Genomic DNA, 12,346 nt, shown 5'->3' on the forward strand with positions numbered 1-12,346 from the left:
TTGATAAACAGATAAATATTTGCACTGTGTAGGCTGTTTATAGTATAACTTTATCTATACAGAATGAAAGCAAAAAGTTAACTGTATAGAGGTGAGCAGAACAACATTAAATATTATGACTCCAAAGCAGAGACGAAGTTAAGAGTTGAAAGAATAGAGCAAGATAAAATGTTTACAGGCCATTACAAGTCCTTAAATTAGTAGTAAAATAAGGAATCAGTTGCTCAAGTTTAAGAAAGCAGTAAACAAGAGATTGCATTTACATGCAGATGTCTAAAACTTGTATTTCTTTTAAATCTATGCACAAAAAGTCATTTGTTTTTATTGCTTGACATTCAGTTATGGCTAGAGTATTTTTTAACCTTTTTCGTACTTTGGAAACAAGAATATTGTTAAAGGTGCCATAAAAATGGACAACATTGAAAACAGTTTGCAAATAAACCACCTAACACTGCAGTTCTTTATACATTTTAAAAAGCCTTGTCTGGGGTTTGTCGTATGTTAAATATATTTAAACTGGGAAAATACATTGTAGCTTGAAGCCTCCCATTGGCCCAAACGTCCAATACAAAAACACATCTCCAGAAAAGGAGCAGGCAAGACAGTACAGTTACATATATAGAAGCAGCCAGTTAATGTCCTAATATTTCAAATATTCACCACTGTTCTGTAACTTGTTTCTAAATCAATGTAGAAATGAGGAACATTTTGGATTTAGAAAAGTGTACAGTACGTATGCCTTTTTGTGAAATAAAATTCACTGTATTGCTTATGAATTCTCTGCATTAGATATGATAGCATTACAGATTGCAAATTCCTGTAAAGTTTATGCATTTACATTAAGACTCTGTGGGGTAATTTAGGGTAGTGTTTCTCAAACTGAAAGTCACAACCGCTTGAAAATTGCTAAAGTGTTCAGATTACTATCACAAAACTGTACGTCAGGCAAACGTGGCTCGGTACTGCGTCAATTGCAGCAGCTCCGTTCAGCACTGCAGACGAGCACGCTGGGCAGGGAGCTCATCCTGCTCACTGCATGCAGCTCAGCTCCCAGCGAGGAGGAGCAGGAAGAGCTGGCAGTTGGCTATTGCAGAAGCCATAGTTACTGCTACTCAATACCAGCTCAGTTGCTTCGTTAGAAAAGACAGCCGGTAATTCCAGCTGATTCTCACTGCCTAACCCAGAAAAAGGACGTATGTCAGTTCCAACACATAGAGCCCTATGAAAAAATAGAGCCCCCAGGGAGTGTGCTTTCAGAGAGCTTGAGAAACACTGACTTACAGGAAAACAAGTGTACAAAGGACATAATAAACACTGAAAACATGCAGGTGTTAACAAAAAGGTGTGGTGTCACATGTCAAGTTGAATAACTTGATTGTAAAGTTCAGCTTGAAGAAGTAATGAGATTATGAGGGAAGACAAAAAAGTGAATATTGTGGCATAACAAAACTTACAGATACTGATCTGAAGCCTTTATCATGTTTTATTTCTTATTTGGATAGCCTACTTATTGCTATAAAGTTATTGCTATATTCTACCGATGATAAAGGCAAAAAAAAAACAACAACAAAAGAAGACAAACAGCAACATTACATATGAAATAGGTAGAATACAGCTTTTATTTTGATGTTAAAGTTCTATTTAGTACCTGAATAAAGTTCCAAAAATAGACAGTATATTAACCTACATGTTAGATATTCTTCCCCTCAAGTCCAGTGACTTAGCATTGTTTAGTGAGCTATTAACACAGTACTAGGATTAAAGCACATACTGCAACAATTTTTTGACAAATACTCATTTTCAACTTCTTGTTGTTGTTGTTGTATTTGGTATCCTTATACATTTGCCCTCATTTCCACCAAATGATTTACTGACAGGAATATTTAAGCAAAAAGAAAATAGCAGGTTAAAATTCAAATATATTCATGGAATGCAACTTTTAAAGTAATGTTAGCATTAATGATGAAGATCTATTTTGAGTAGTTACTGATCTCCAGCTAAGAAAAATAAATAAAGATGCTTCCTCTTTGCAATCTAAATCAGCTAGCACAGGTAGGATTTCAGATCATGCTAAATACTAAGAGCAAATTGCTTCTTATTTTGGGATATTGGATAGTAAGTGTTGTTTCTAACATTTGTATTAATAAATTTATCTACTTGGGGACTTCAAGAATTTGCAGGAAAAAATCATACGTTGTTTACACAGCTTGGACTGGCAACCTGTTTGTTCAAGTACAGACTGGGGAATGTCTGTGTCAATCCTTAGAGCCCAAAAGAAAGTACTGTCACGTTTGGATCACTCCCTACAAAGTCATCTGTAGATTGCACAAATTAGCAGTATGTTTCATTGATCAGCAAGTATGTGTAAGATACTTTCTGTTGGGAATCAACAGTAGCGGGGATTTTCTTGTAGCGGTGATACCAGGACACCAACTGATCAAGAGTCACAGTTGCTAAGCAACATCTGCCTTAGGCCATTCCAAGCTAAGCTAGAGGGTCAGCTTGGGAAATATTGAGAAAGGTTTCCCTAATTATTAGCAACATAAACAAATGGAAGCCACAAATCCAGTGGAAAAAAAATCCAAAACCTCAACCTAAGATACCGGAGAACTGATATTTTTTGCAAGAAAAAAGCCATGTTTTTCACTCATTTTTCAGAGAATTTCACTCTCTTCCTGATCTAACTGAAGTCTTGAAATCTTGCTCATTTTGTACACAGTTGCTTATTTAATTTCCTACTTGTGTTTTCAAAAGGATGTGAAGTCACAGAACAAGACTAATTGTGATAGGCTCCCAGCATCACAAAATTTGGCACTTAGACACTTACTAGACTTCGCTGTTTTTTGCAACTGTTGTGATCATTTTAAATTGCTGCAACTGATGTACGAGATACGAAAATGACTTCAGTCTTTTCGTTTCCTTCCAGTCTTTTTTTTTTTTTTCTATACCATGAAGCATAAGAGACAGTGAGAGACAAGGTCTGAACTTTTGTTGTTCTCATAGTCTATATGACATTATTGCAAAATCTAATAACTGCCTTTCCAGTCATATTGTACTACCATAAACTGCTTTGTTTCGTTTGACAATCATTTAAATACTGAAAACCAATTTTCTATTGCAAAACATTGAAATTAATTTGGAAAAACACTCCAATGGCTATAAAAACATCCAGAGGTTGTTTAAATTAAATTTCAGTTGTGAACTATTAATGGGCCAGCATTAATTTCCTTAAGTACAACTGCAAAACCTTTGCATCGTTTGGAGTATTTTTGTTTTTTACAAAATAAAGACCAATGAGCAGATATTCTGCAGGACTGCATACAGAATGAGGCACACATTGAGCATTCGGTTAAAAAGAAATCTGTCCAGTTTTTTTGTGCCTGCGGGGAGAGGGAGAAGGGAAAGGAAGAAATACTTGCATTTTTTTTCTTTTTTTTTTTCTTTTTTCTTTTTTTAAAATAATTTGTCCCACCAGTAGTACTGGCCACCCTGTTGAAGAGTTTTAGAAGATCCCTGAGCACATTAGTTTCTGACTCTTAACCCCAGCTCCAAAACGATAGGGCTTCTGTTGTTGATAACGAGATGGATTGTCATTCACAGTTAAGTCAATCATAAGGTGCTTATATATTTACCCTTTTTTTCACCAATCAGCACAAAGAACTGTCAGAAAATAACTTTTATTTTTCTTTTTTAAATAATAAAAGGGCACAAAATTATTAAACAATCAAAGTTTTGTGACAGTGGTTTAGGATTATTATCTGGCTGCCCCTCGACAACAGACAAGTGATTCAATCGACATTCCTTAGCAAAAAAAAAAGAAAAAAAAAAAAGGCAAAAAAAAAATCCTGTACAAATATGTATTTTTCCCTGAGGGATCAAGGTTACACCCGCAAGTGCTCTATGTACATATTGCACTGTAGAGGAATGAAGAACATGTGCAAAAAAAGCAACAATGATTGAAGCTTACTAATCAAACCTTTTAATCATGACTGCTATGTCATCTTGCATTTTGGAATGTCGGAACACAGCTATTCCTTAAATCTACAATGTAAAAAATGAAAAAAAAAAAGAAAAGAGAAGAAAAGAAAAAGAAACACACACCTCTACTATGGCACATTCAATGAAATAAAAAGTTTTCCAAAGACAAATAGACAAATTCCATCAAGAAAATAATACAAAGTTCGTTCATTTGTTTTTTTTTTCTGTTTTTTAGAAAAATTACATTACTTTCTTTCATTGTTTCACATTACAAAATCTTTTTTTTTTTTTTTAATGTTTACACAAATCACATTTTATTGCAGGAATATTTCAAGTGCCATCAAATATTTATAGAAGGGTTAAAAAAATAGAAGTCTCTCTAAAGTGGTCCAGACAAGGCTTTGTATAGAATAAATCTTTTTTTCACCTTCTATTTTTGACTTAAGTATTTTGAATACATTTTCTTTTTCTCCATTGACACTTACCAGCCTAGAAGCAGCCACTCACACACACCCACACACACATCATGTGCGCACACAACGCTACTCTCTCACACACACAGGTAGGTGCACATACACACACAGAGATCTTGGTATCCATACTAAGATAGACAAGCTTTAATAAAGAGCAACCAAACTTAAGAACAGCCTCCCTTTTCTCCTAATCCCATCGTTTTTAAGAGTCAATCAGTGTTAGAGATGTTGAGGTGTATTAAGGTAGTTCAAATGCCAGTATACTGTACTACCTCTTTTCTAGAAAGCCCAGGAACATCTCTGTGGAAAGATGAAAACCCAATGAAAAGCTCTTCGCAGACTCTAGCGTACAATCATTCAGTAGCAATGTACTACTTTGTCTTCAGCTGTCCTCACGTTTTTGTTTGTTGTCAGCTGGACAGATCGTGAAAATACTTGTGTGAATCCACTTACTTCCAATATGCTTTTTTAAACTGAATATTGTGTTGATTGTCTGACACCAGGCCATAGTCGCAGAGGTTCTGCAGAGTGCATTTCCACTGCTGCACACAAGTTCTTCCATGGCAGCCATTCTGACCAGCCACTCTGAGGCTATTTGACATCCCCTTTGCCTCATAGGCAACCGCAGTCTTTTCAGTATGTCTGCCATGCTGTATCCCCTTTTCCCCTCTCTATGCCAAGCAAAATGAAACGAGTAATAGTCTCTTGCCAAGTGGCTGCTAGCTGTGTTCAGGAAGGCAGACTTACTGGGGTATGTACACACAGCCTGATTTTAAAAGGTGCTAGTTGTCCACAGGGACTCCCCTTGACAAAAATGACAGCATGTAGGTGCTGCACAGCCTGGAATGAAAGATCATGTCACAAGCCAATCCTGGATACAACAGGCTTTCAACTAAGGCCCCATGTGGAACCTTTCTACACTTATGTATTTTGTTATTAAATACTCCAAAATTCTGTGTTGTCAATGACTTAAGGGTGTAAATACTCTGAATTAGATACCAAACAAAACCACTGGTATCTACAGGCCTGCTAAAGTAGTAATATTAATCAGGAATAGATAAGTAAAGGATGTGACTGAAAATTAATCCCAAAGTATTTTGCCTGGTAGTCTACTTATTGTCAAAAGTAGGAGCTGTATCTTTCTCTCTAAAAAAGTACGAATCTTACCTCATTATTCATTAGTTGACACTGAAATTAAGTTTAGTTGATCTTTAAAGGACTAGCACCTAGGGCTGGTCATATTCCGAAAACGTCTGTTTGTTAAAAAGACTGCTTTAAAAATAGGAGCACACATTGGAATCAAAGTACCGTATCATGCCAGCTACTCCAATAAAGTAAACAATGATTCTAGGAAAAGTCTATCAGCGAGAATGCAGTCAGTGTGCGGGGCTGTGAGCTGCCTCCTTGGAGCAGCAGGATGGAGCAGCATGAGGCTGGCTTCCTCAAGCCCACTCGTGCCTCCATCCAGGTACTCACAGAGGTGCAGGTGTTCCTGTGCCGTTCTCCAGGGCTACACTGCTTTGAAGGGCAGAGATGCCGTGTTCATCTCCTCAATTTTGAACCATATAAACGGATGAGAGCCAAGCGCTATGATGAAACACTAATAGATCTTGTGCTCCTGTGGCTCAATTTGATCCCAAAGGTAAAATTTTCAAATCATAGAATAAAACTTACTGTTTTAGACTACTAGCCTAGTTCTACCTCTCTTCAGTGTGCTTCTGTTCTTCAGTTCAGTGTTACTTCTCAGTGACTAATGTAACAGATTTATTATTTTTGGAAATTAAAGCAGTGGAGCACATTCTTTTTTTTTTTTTTTTTTCCCCTTGCAACATATTTCATCAGAAAGTTACAGGCACACAGGCCTACAAGCCTCCTGGTTGTATTTCCTCATCTCATCCAAAGCAATTACAGACCTCTGGCTCAAACAGTCACAGTTTATTTTGTGATATTGTTCACTGTGGATCTGTTCCCTTCAGAACTTGGTTTAATTTCTAATCCTGCTAAATTTACTCAGAGACAGTTGGTACTTTCTATTAGTCTTTCCTCATCTGTTAAACTTTAAAGTGCATGTATGTAAATAATGAGAGCAATGGTCAGCACTCCATTCAACTACTTTAAATAGAACTGCTGGATGTTTGAAGAACATGGGTTCTAATCTCACTTAAAACAAAATTAAACCTATGAATTTTGATAGGATAGAGTTTGGAGTTTTGAATGCATTGTTTACAATACAGAGTACAAAAGTATGTAACATTATGTATAAAAATTGGCTTTCCACATACATGTCACACACATACTTTTACTGCAGATACAGACTTGAGTAAATACCTTCAAATCTGGATTTATGGTGGGTAGATGTGCACTTTACTGGCTTGATTTTCAAGGATGACACGTTATTCTATCTGTAAGTGATCTGTAATTGCTTAATTTGATCACAGAAACTCAGCACCTTTGAAAATGAGGCTTTTGCTGTGCCTAAATCAGAATCTAGGTGTGTAATTTTAAACATCCAGATTTGAAAGATTTGAAATGAAAAATACTTGCTAAATGAACAGTTGAACATCTGATTTTAATTTAGAAAATTTCCTTTTTTCCTTTTTTTTTTTTTAAATCTGTGTAACCGTTTCAGGATATGACCAGCCTCTCCTTAAAAGTAACACGGAAAACAGCAGCATAAATACCTCCCAATGTACCAGTACCTGCCAAAAACCTTTTTCAGTTAAACTTGAATTTCTGGTGCACATGCAACACAACAATGAACACGCTAGCATTTAATTTAAAGAAAAAGGTGCAAAATGAAAGTGCCTTATCAATTCAACAAGAAAAGCTATACCAGTAACTACATTTTATATTAATTAAAACAATATATAAACAATATCTCTTTTGCTATATATAGTCTTCATGCCCATTTACCCTGTAATATATTATAATGCTATTGTTGCTATTGCTATGGACCCTTTTCATGCCGTTCTGTCTACTGGCAAACAGTGGTAGGTGAAAAAAATCGTCCTTCATGAAACAATGAGCAAGTTGTGCAAACTGATGCTTAAATCTCTGCAATGCACACCAGTCGCTGATTACTAGGTGGACTCTCTGGTTCTGATCAACAAATTGATTGTTCTGTCAGAAGTCTGGGCAGTGAACTACGAGAGAAAGCAACCTTCTGATACTAGTACCCTCAGTCTGTGTAAACAGAGGTCAAGGATTGAGAAGTTGAGACAGAAAAAGGGTCCATATTTGTAGGCAAAATGGAAATCATATGCATGAGAAAAACAAGTTCAACTTTGTTTCATTGTTTCCCATCCTTCGCCTGACCCGGACCGCCAAGAGATGTGCAGTGTGTTGGCTCCCTAGGTCTGTGCAGGGCCATATAAAGTGTCTTGGTTTTCTTTACTTTTTTTTTCTCTTTTTTGTTTTTTTAATCTTTTCCTTTCTTTTGTTTTAATGTTTGTACTTCAGACATTCTAGAAGTGCTTAGGTGATACGTTTACCCATCAATTTGCATTGCTGGCTCAAATTCTGAAGTGAACAGCTCCTTGTAAAGTGGAGGAAAATGAAGTCGTACAATGTCTGGGTATATTGCTTTAAATGCGATAAGCTTTTCTGTATGTCGTCCACACAGTGCTCTTAAAGTAGACACTTTGCATATTAACTGTAAAAAAATGAACAGAAGTCACACAGTCATATATGGAACAAGGCCTCCCAGTCTTGAGCTCAGGATTAGAACTCTCAAACAATTTGAGCACACTTCACTTGTTTGCTTTAGCAGTGACATATCAGATGTGTTAAGTTTCGTATATTAAAAACAAAAACAAATAAAGAAGCCAGTAAAAACTTACTGAGTAATGTATTAATGCTATCTGTGAAATAACTTTTTCTTTGGGTGTCTAAGAAAATGTATCACTTGCCTACCTATGTAAGCCATATCACAAGCTCCAGATCGATGTGGAACTATTTCATGGCTGAATCTTTACTCATGCAACTTAGTAATTCTCTTGGAAGAAGGTGTGCTTGATTATTCTTAAATATGCTATATTATGGAGGGAACTTGCAATACAATGGATTAGGCTACTTCCACTTATGCCAAAAAAGGTAAAAGATGAAATTGTATTAAACAGATCAGAACAATCTGTCCTTGAAAAAATAGGACTAGGGTGCTCATTCAACTTAGTGAGTACATATTTGTATCGAAGCACCTGGAAGAAATCTCCTTCTAGCAAAGGAATCCAATGCATATGCTGGGAAAATAATTATACAAGCTATGAAATGAGGACAATCTGGAAAGCCCAGATCTTCATACTGGGCTGTACTATCCTGCTCCTAGTTGTAGTTAGTCTAAGTGTAATTAATTCTGCGTTGTGAAACTAAGCATGACCTTCCCTGCTGTGTGGAGTTCTAAAAGGAACTACATCTGTAAGGAAGTGCCTTCACACTGCCTCTGCATTTTGAACACCTAATTGAAGACACTTGAGATTACCATAATAATATGTAGTATCTTTTTTCTCTTCCCTAGCCACCAATAGTTAGAAGAAGTGCTGAGAAAAAGGCTTGTGCAGAACTTCTCATGACGTACTGAGAAACAAGGTTAGTTTGGGTGCTGTGTGCCATCACAAGCTAGTTGTCATGTAGACACAGGTTTCGTAAGATTTAATCTTACATGTAGTAGAAATAGTGCTCTGCGTGGCAGAGGTGTTATTAAGAGAAACAAGATAAAAACCTTGATGGCTTTTCATTTAGTTCAACATGAAAAACATTTTCAGACCTTTATCAGCCATATTCGTAGTACATCATTCTTTCTCCCTTTCTTGTTTTTAGCAAATGATTTCAGCTAAGTACCTTGATTGTGAACAAAGAATTCTGGGCTTATAAATTAAAAAAATACTGCACAGAAGCTTTTACACTATTCATAAGAAAGTGTGCTTTCACAGTCACATGACATGGCTCAATATGATTTGTACCTTTGTTAGAATTCCATCTTCTCGGTGGTTCTTCTGTAGGACATGCTGAAGTGCTAGCTGGATCTTCTGTTGGAGTTTTTCAATTTTTACCTTCTCCTGAAGCCATGAACGATCTAAATACAAATGAAGTTAACACCTCTAGTAGTGCATACATCAGTCACGGTGCATCAGGAAATAGTCTGTTCATTTTTCCTATTTGCAACCTTCATTCCACTTCAACAGTTTTACATAGGAAATGAGTTTCAAAATTAATAGCTTTTGGACACATTTATTACTTGCATTTAAAATTACTTTTATGAAACTCTCAATAAGAAGATTGCAGCATATCTGAGTAAGATTCATTAATTATTTGCTAATAAGTTCTTTAAAATGCAGGATATTTACAAAATGAAGCTAGCCCCCTTTTAGTGAGAAATGCATGGATCACATAATGAACAAGTAGTTGGTGTGGATCTTCTTAGTAAGATCTACAGTGGCATACAAAAAAATCAGAACAAATATTCAGCTATTAAAAAAGTGCTCCTAAACTTCTAGCAGAAAAGGAGTATTAGGTACTACATCTGTGGCAGAACTAAGGGATTCTGTGGCTTAAATACTAAGAGACAAAGCAAACATATTTCCAGCATGGCAACCAGCATGAGAATGTATTTATGATGTAGTAAAACTCCGTTGTAACAGATTCCTCCAGCATTTATTCCTATGATGGTTTAAAACTATATTTTTCCTTGGCTATTATGTCAGACACAAACGGAATTTCTGCACTAATATCTTGTTTCGCCCAACCCGATAAGCCTTCCCAGTACCTGGAGCACAGTGTGAATCTGTTTGAGATGAAGCTATTTTATTCATGGCTATAGCAGACCCAGGCTGACTCTTGTATGTCTGGTGCCATCATTCCCATACCTGGTTTCACAAAGGTGACAGATACCTGAGCTACCAGGGTTTGCAACCACCTCCATACATTTGTTCCTTGCTAAAACAGCAACCCTGCTTAACAGCTCTGAGCTGGCACTGGACCAAAAAGAGGTGGACATTTCACACTGTGTGATAGCAGTACTATTTAAGAATACATTAAAATAAAAGTGAACTCTGCCATAGAAACCTAGAATAAATACTCTGTCTCTTACCTGCTGACATTAAAACAAATGCAGAAAACAAAGCTATCTCATCTTCTGTCAGGTGCATAGAACATAAACTTTTTCCAAATTCAAACACAAAACTAATGAAGTCTTCACAACCTGCCAAAAAGAAGGTACAGCTCATGCCAAACTGTTTGAAATTACTTCAAAACTACACAGTTGCTGATTTAGGTGAAAAATGGATGTAAAATACTTGATAGGTAAATGCTTTTCCCCTTGAGGACTGATGAGATCTCAGTTATGCTTGAACTTCACCCACAGGTCCCCAGCTATCACATCCTGGTACCCAGTACTTTGAAGGTTTTGTGCATTGCATCTTTTCTGTGCTTTTGGGGTAAATATAGGTGAAAACCAAGCCATTTTCAAGCTCAACACTGTTTTGGCTTTGTTGCCTTTCTCCATGAAACTTTCTCATGTTACTGTGGACTGGATGTTTGAAATGTATACTTGAAAAATGCCGATTTTATGAATACTGAGCACACGGAAGAGGGAGGGGGAAGAAGCATACAAGGTACATGCAGGAGCAAAAGGAGAAGCGAAGGTCTGAAAGTTTTTCATGCAGAAGAAGAACTGTGCCTCCTTTCATCCATTCTCTTGCTCACACAGGTGTAAGTCAGGTTACTGCTGCTGTTACACATGCTGTTATCCATTACACAAAAGCTGCGCCTTGCTTTGAAAGGATTGCAACCTCTGTTGGAATAGGGTTCTCCTCTGCAGATCTCAGCCCCCAGCTCAGCTTAAATTTCTGAGTGTACTCAGTAGCAGCTGAAAGTTAGGTTTCATTGCAACTACTAGCAGATAGAAGCCCATATCTGATACTGCATTCTCTGAATTGTTTCTGAGTAGAAACAATTCTATTTTAATACTCTTTCTAGTCAAATATTTTGAGGTGTTTTGAAAAGGCAGAGAGTACTTCAGTAATTGTATGGCTTTCTTCACTGCCATATTGCTACTGTCATTTTTCACTGCCCTCCAGAATGGCTTACATACCAAATCCATACCCAATTAAATTCTTCCTTTTAAAATTAGCATAAGTATGCAGAAAAGAAGAAATAAAAAGGTAAACAATGGTTTAATTAAAAAAGAAAAAGAATTAAGAGTATTTCAGTATTTTACCTGCAAACAACTAGATTTTGCATATTCAGAGCAGTACTGTCAGTATATCTGAAATTAAATTTAAAGTTTCTCTTCCTTTTCAACTGGATTCATCAAGCTTTACATGAGTTAAGACATCTGGGCTTCTGTTGTTTACGAGCATCTCCAAGCTGCTCTACCCTGACCTAAGTAAGGAAAGTGCTGGATTTCAATACCAATAGTCCTGCATTGCAAGTAGCTAAGGTGTTGTAACTCCTGAAATCAGCTTGGCCTCAAACACAGTTGGCAGAATTATTTACAGAATAAGCAGTTTGAACTTTTTAACTGTTTTTTTATTTGAATACTACAGTCTCTATTTTTTTCAAGGCAGCTGTCCTCATGCTTTTCTACCTTATTGTTTCTCTGTGTTTTTAAAGTACAACACTTGGTATTTCCTTACCTAAGGACTTGAAAACCTCTGGGCTAGCATACTTGCCATCAAAGTAGACTGTGTTGTTCTGGGAGTCAAAGGCACGGCACATTCTGATGAACACAACCTCTAAAGACCCTAAAACAGAAACAATGTATGTTTGACTATTTAAGTAGAGAGACTTCAGTTGCAAGAAGTGAGAGAAAAGTTCCCTAGTGCTCTGCCTTCAGCACAGACTGACTAGGGCAGTAGGTTTCTGTGGTATAACAAAGAATAATTTTGATTTTATAGTGT

At 36.6% G+C, this 12,346-nt stretch overlaps 1 protein-coding gene and 1 long non-coding RNA gene across 4 annotated transcripts in view; one reads left to right on the forward strand and one right to left on the reverse strand.

The window, feature by feature from the left end:
* The window catches only part of LOC128075500 (uncharacterized), a 50,848-nt gene that overhangs the window by 5,040 nt on the left and 33,462 nt on the right, over positions 1-12,346 (forward strand). The gene's annotated exons all lie outside the window — the stretch shown is intronic.
* Positions 6,215-12,346, reverse strand: part of RORA (RAR related orphan receptor A) — a 378,614-nt gene continuing 372,482 nt past the window's right edge. For all 3 annotated transcript variants that reach the window (XM_052672312.1, XM_052672310.1, XM_052672311.1), the window contains 4 exons: positions 12,083-12,190; positions 10,537-10,647; positions 9,410-9,522; positions 6,215-8,103 (listed from right to left, as the gene is read on the reverse strand). In XM_052672312.1, coding sequence (XP_052528272.1) covers positions 7,939-8,103; positions 9,410-9,522; positions 10,537-10,647; positions 12,083-12,190 — 497 coding nt within the window. In that variant the 3' untranslated portion in view covers positions 6,215-7,938. The remainder of the gene's footprint in view (positions 8,104-9,409; positions 9,523-10,536; positions 10,648-12,082; positions 12,191-12,346) is intronic.

This window comes from Tympanuchus pallidicinctus, unplaced genomic scaffold, assembly GCF_026119805.1.
Source record: "Tympanuchus pallidicinctus isolate F22 unplaced genomic scaffold, pur_lepc_1.0 scaffold12, whole genome shotgun sequence".
In the NCBI taxonomy this organism is placed as follows: domain Eukaryota; kingdom Metazoa; phylum Chordata; class Aves; order Galliformes; family Phasianidae; genus Tympanuchus; species Tympanuchus pallidicinctus.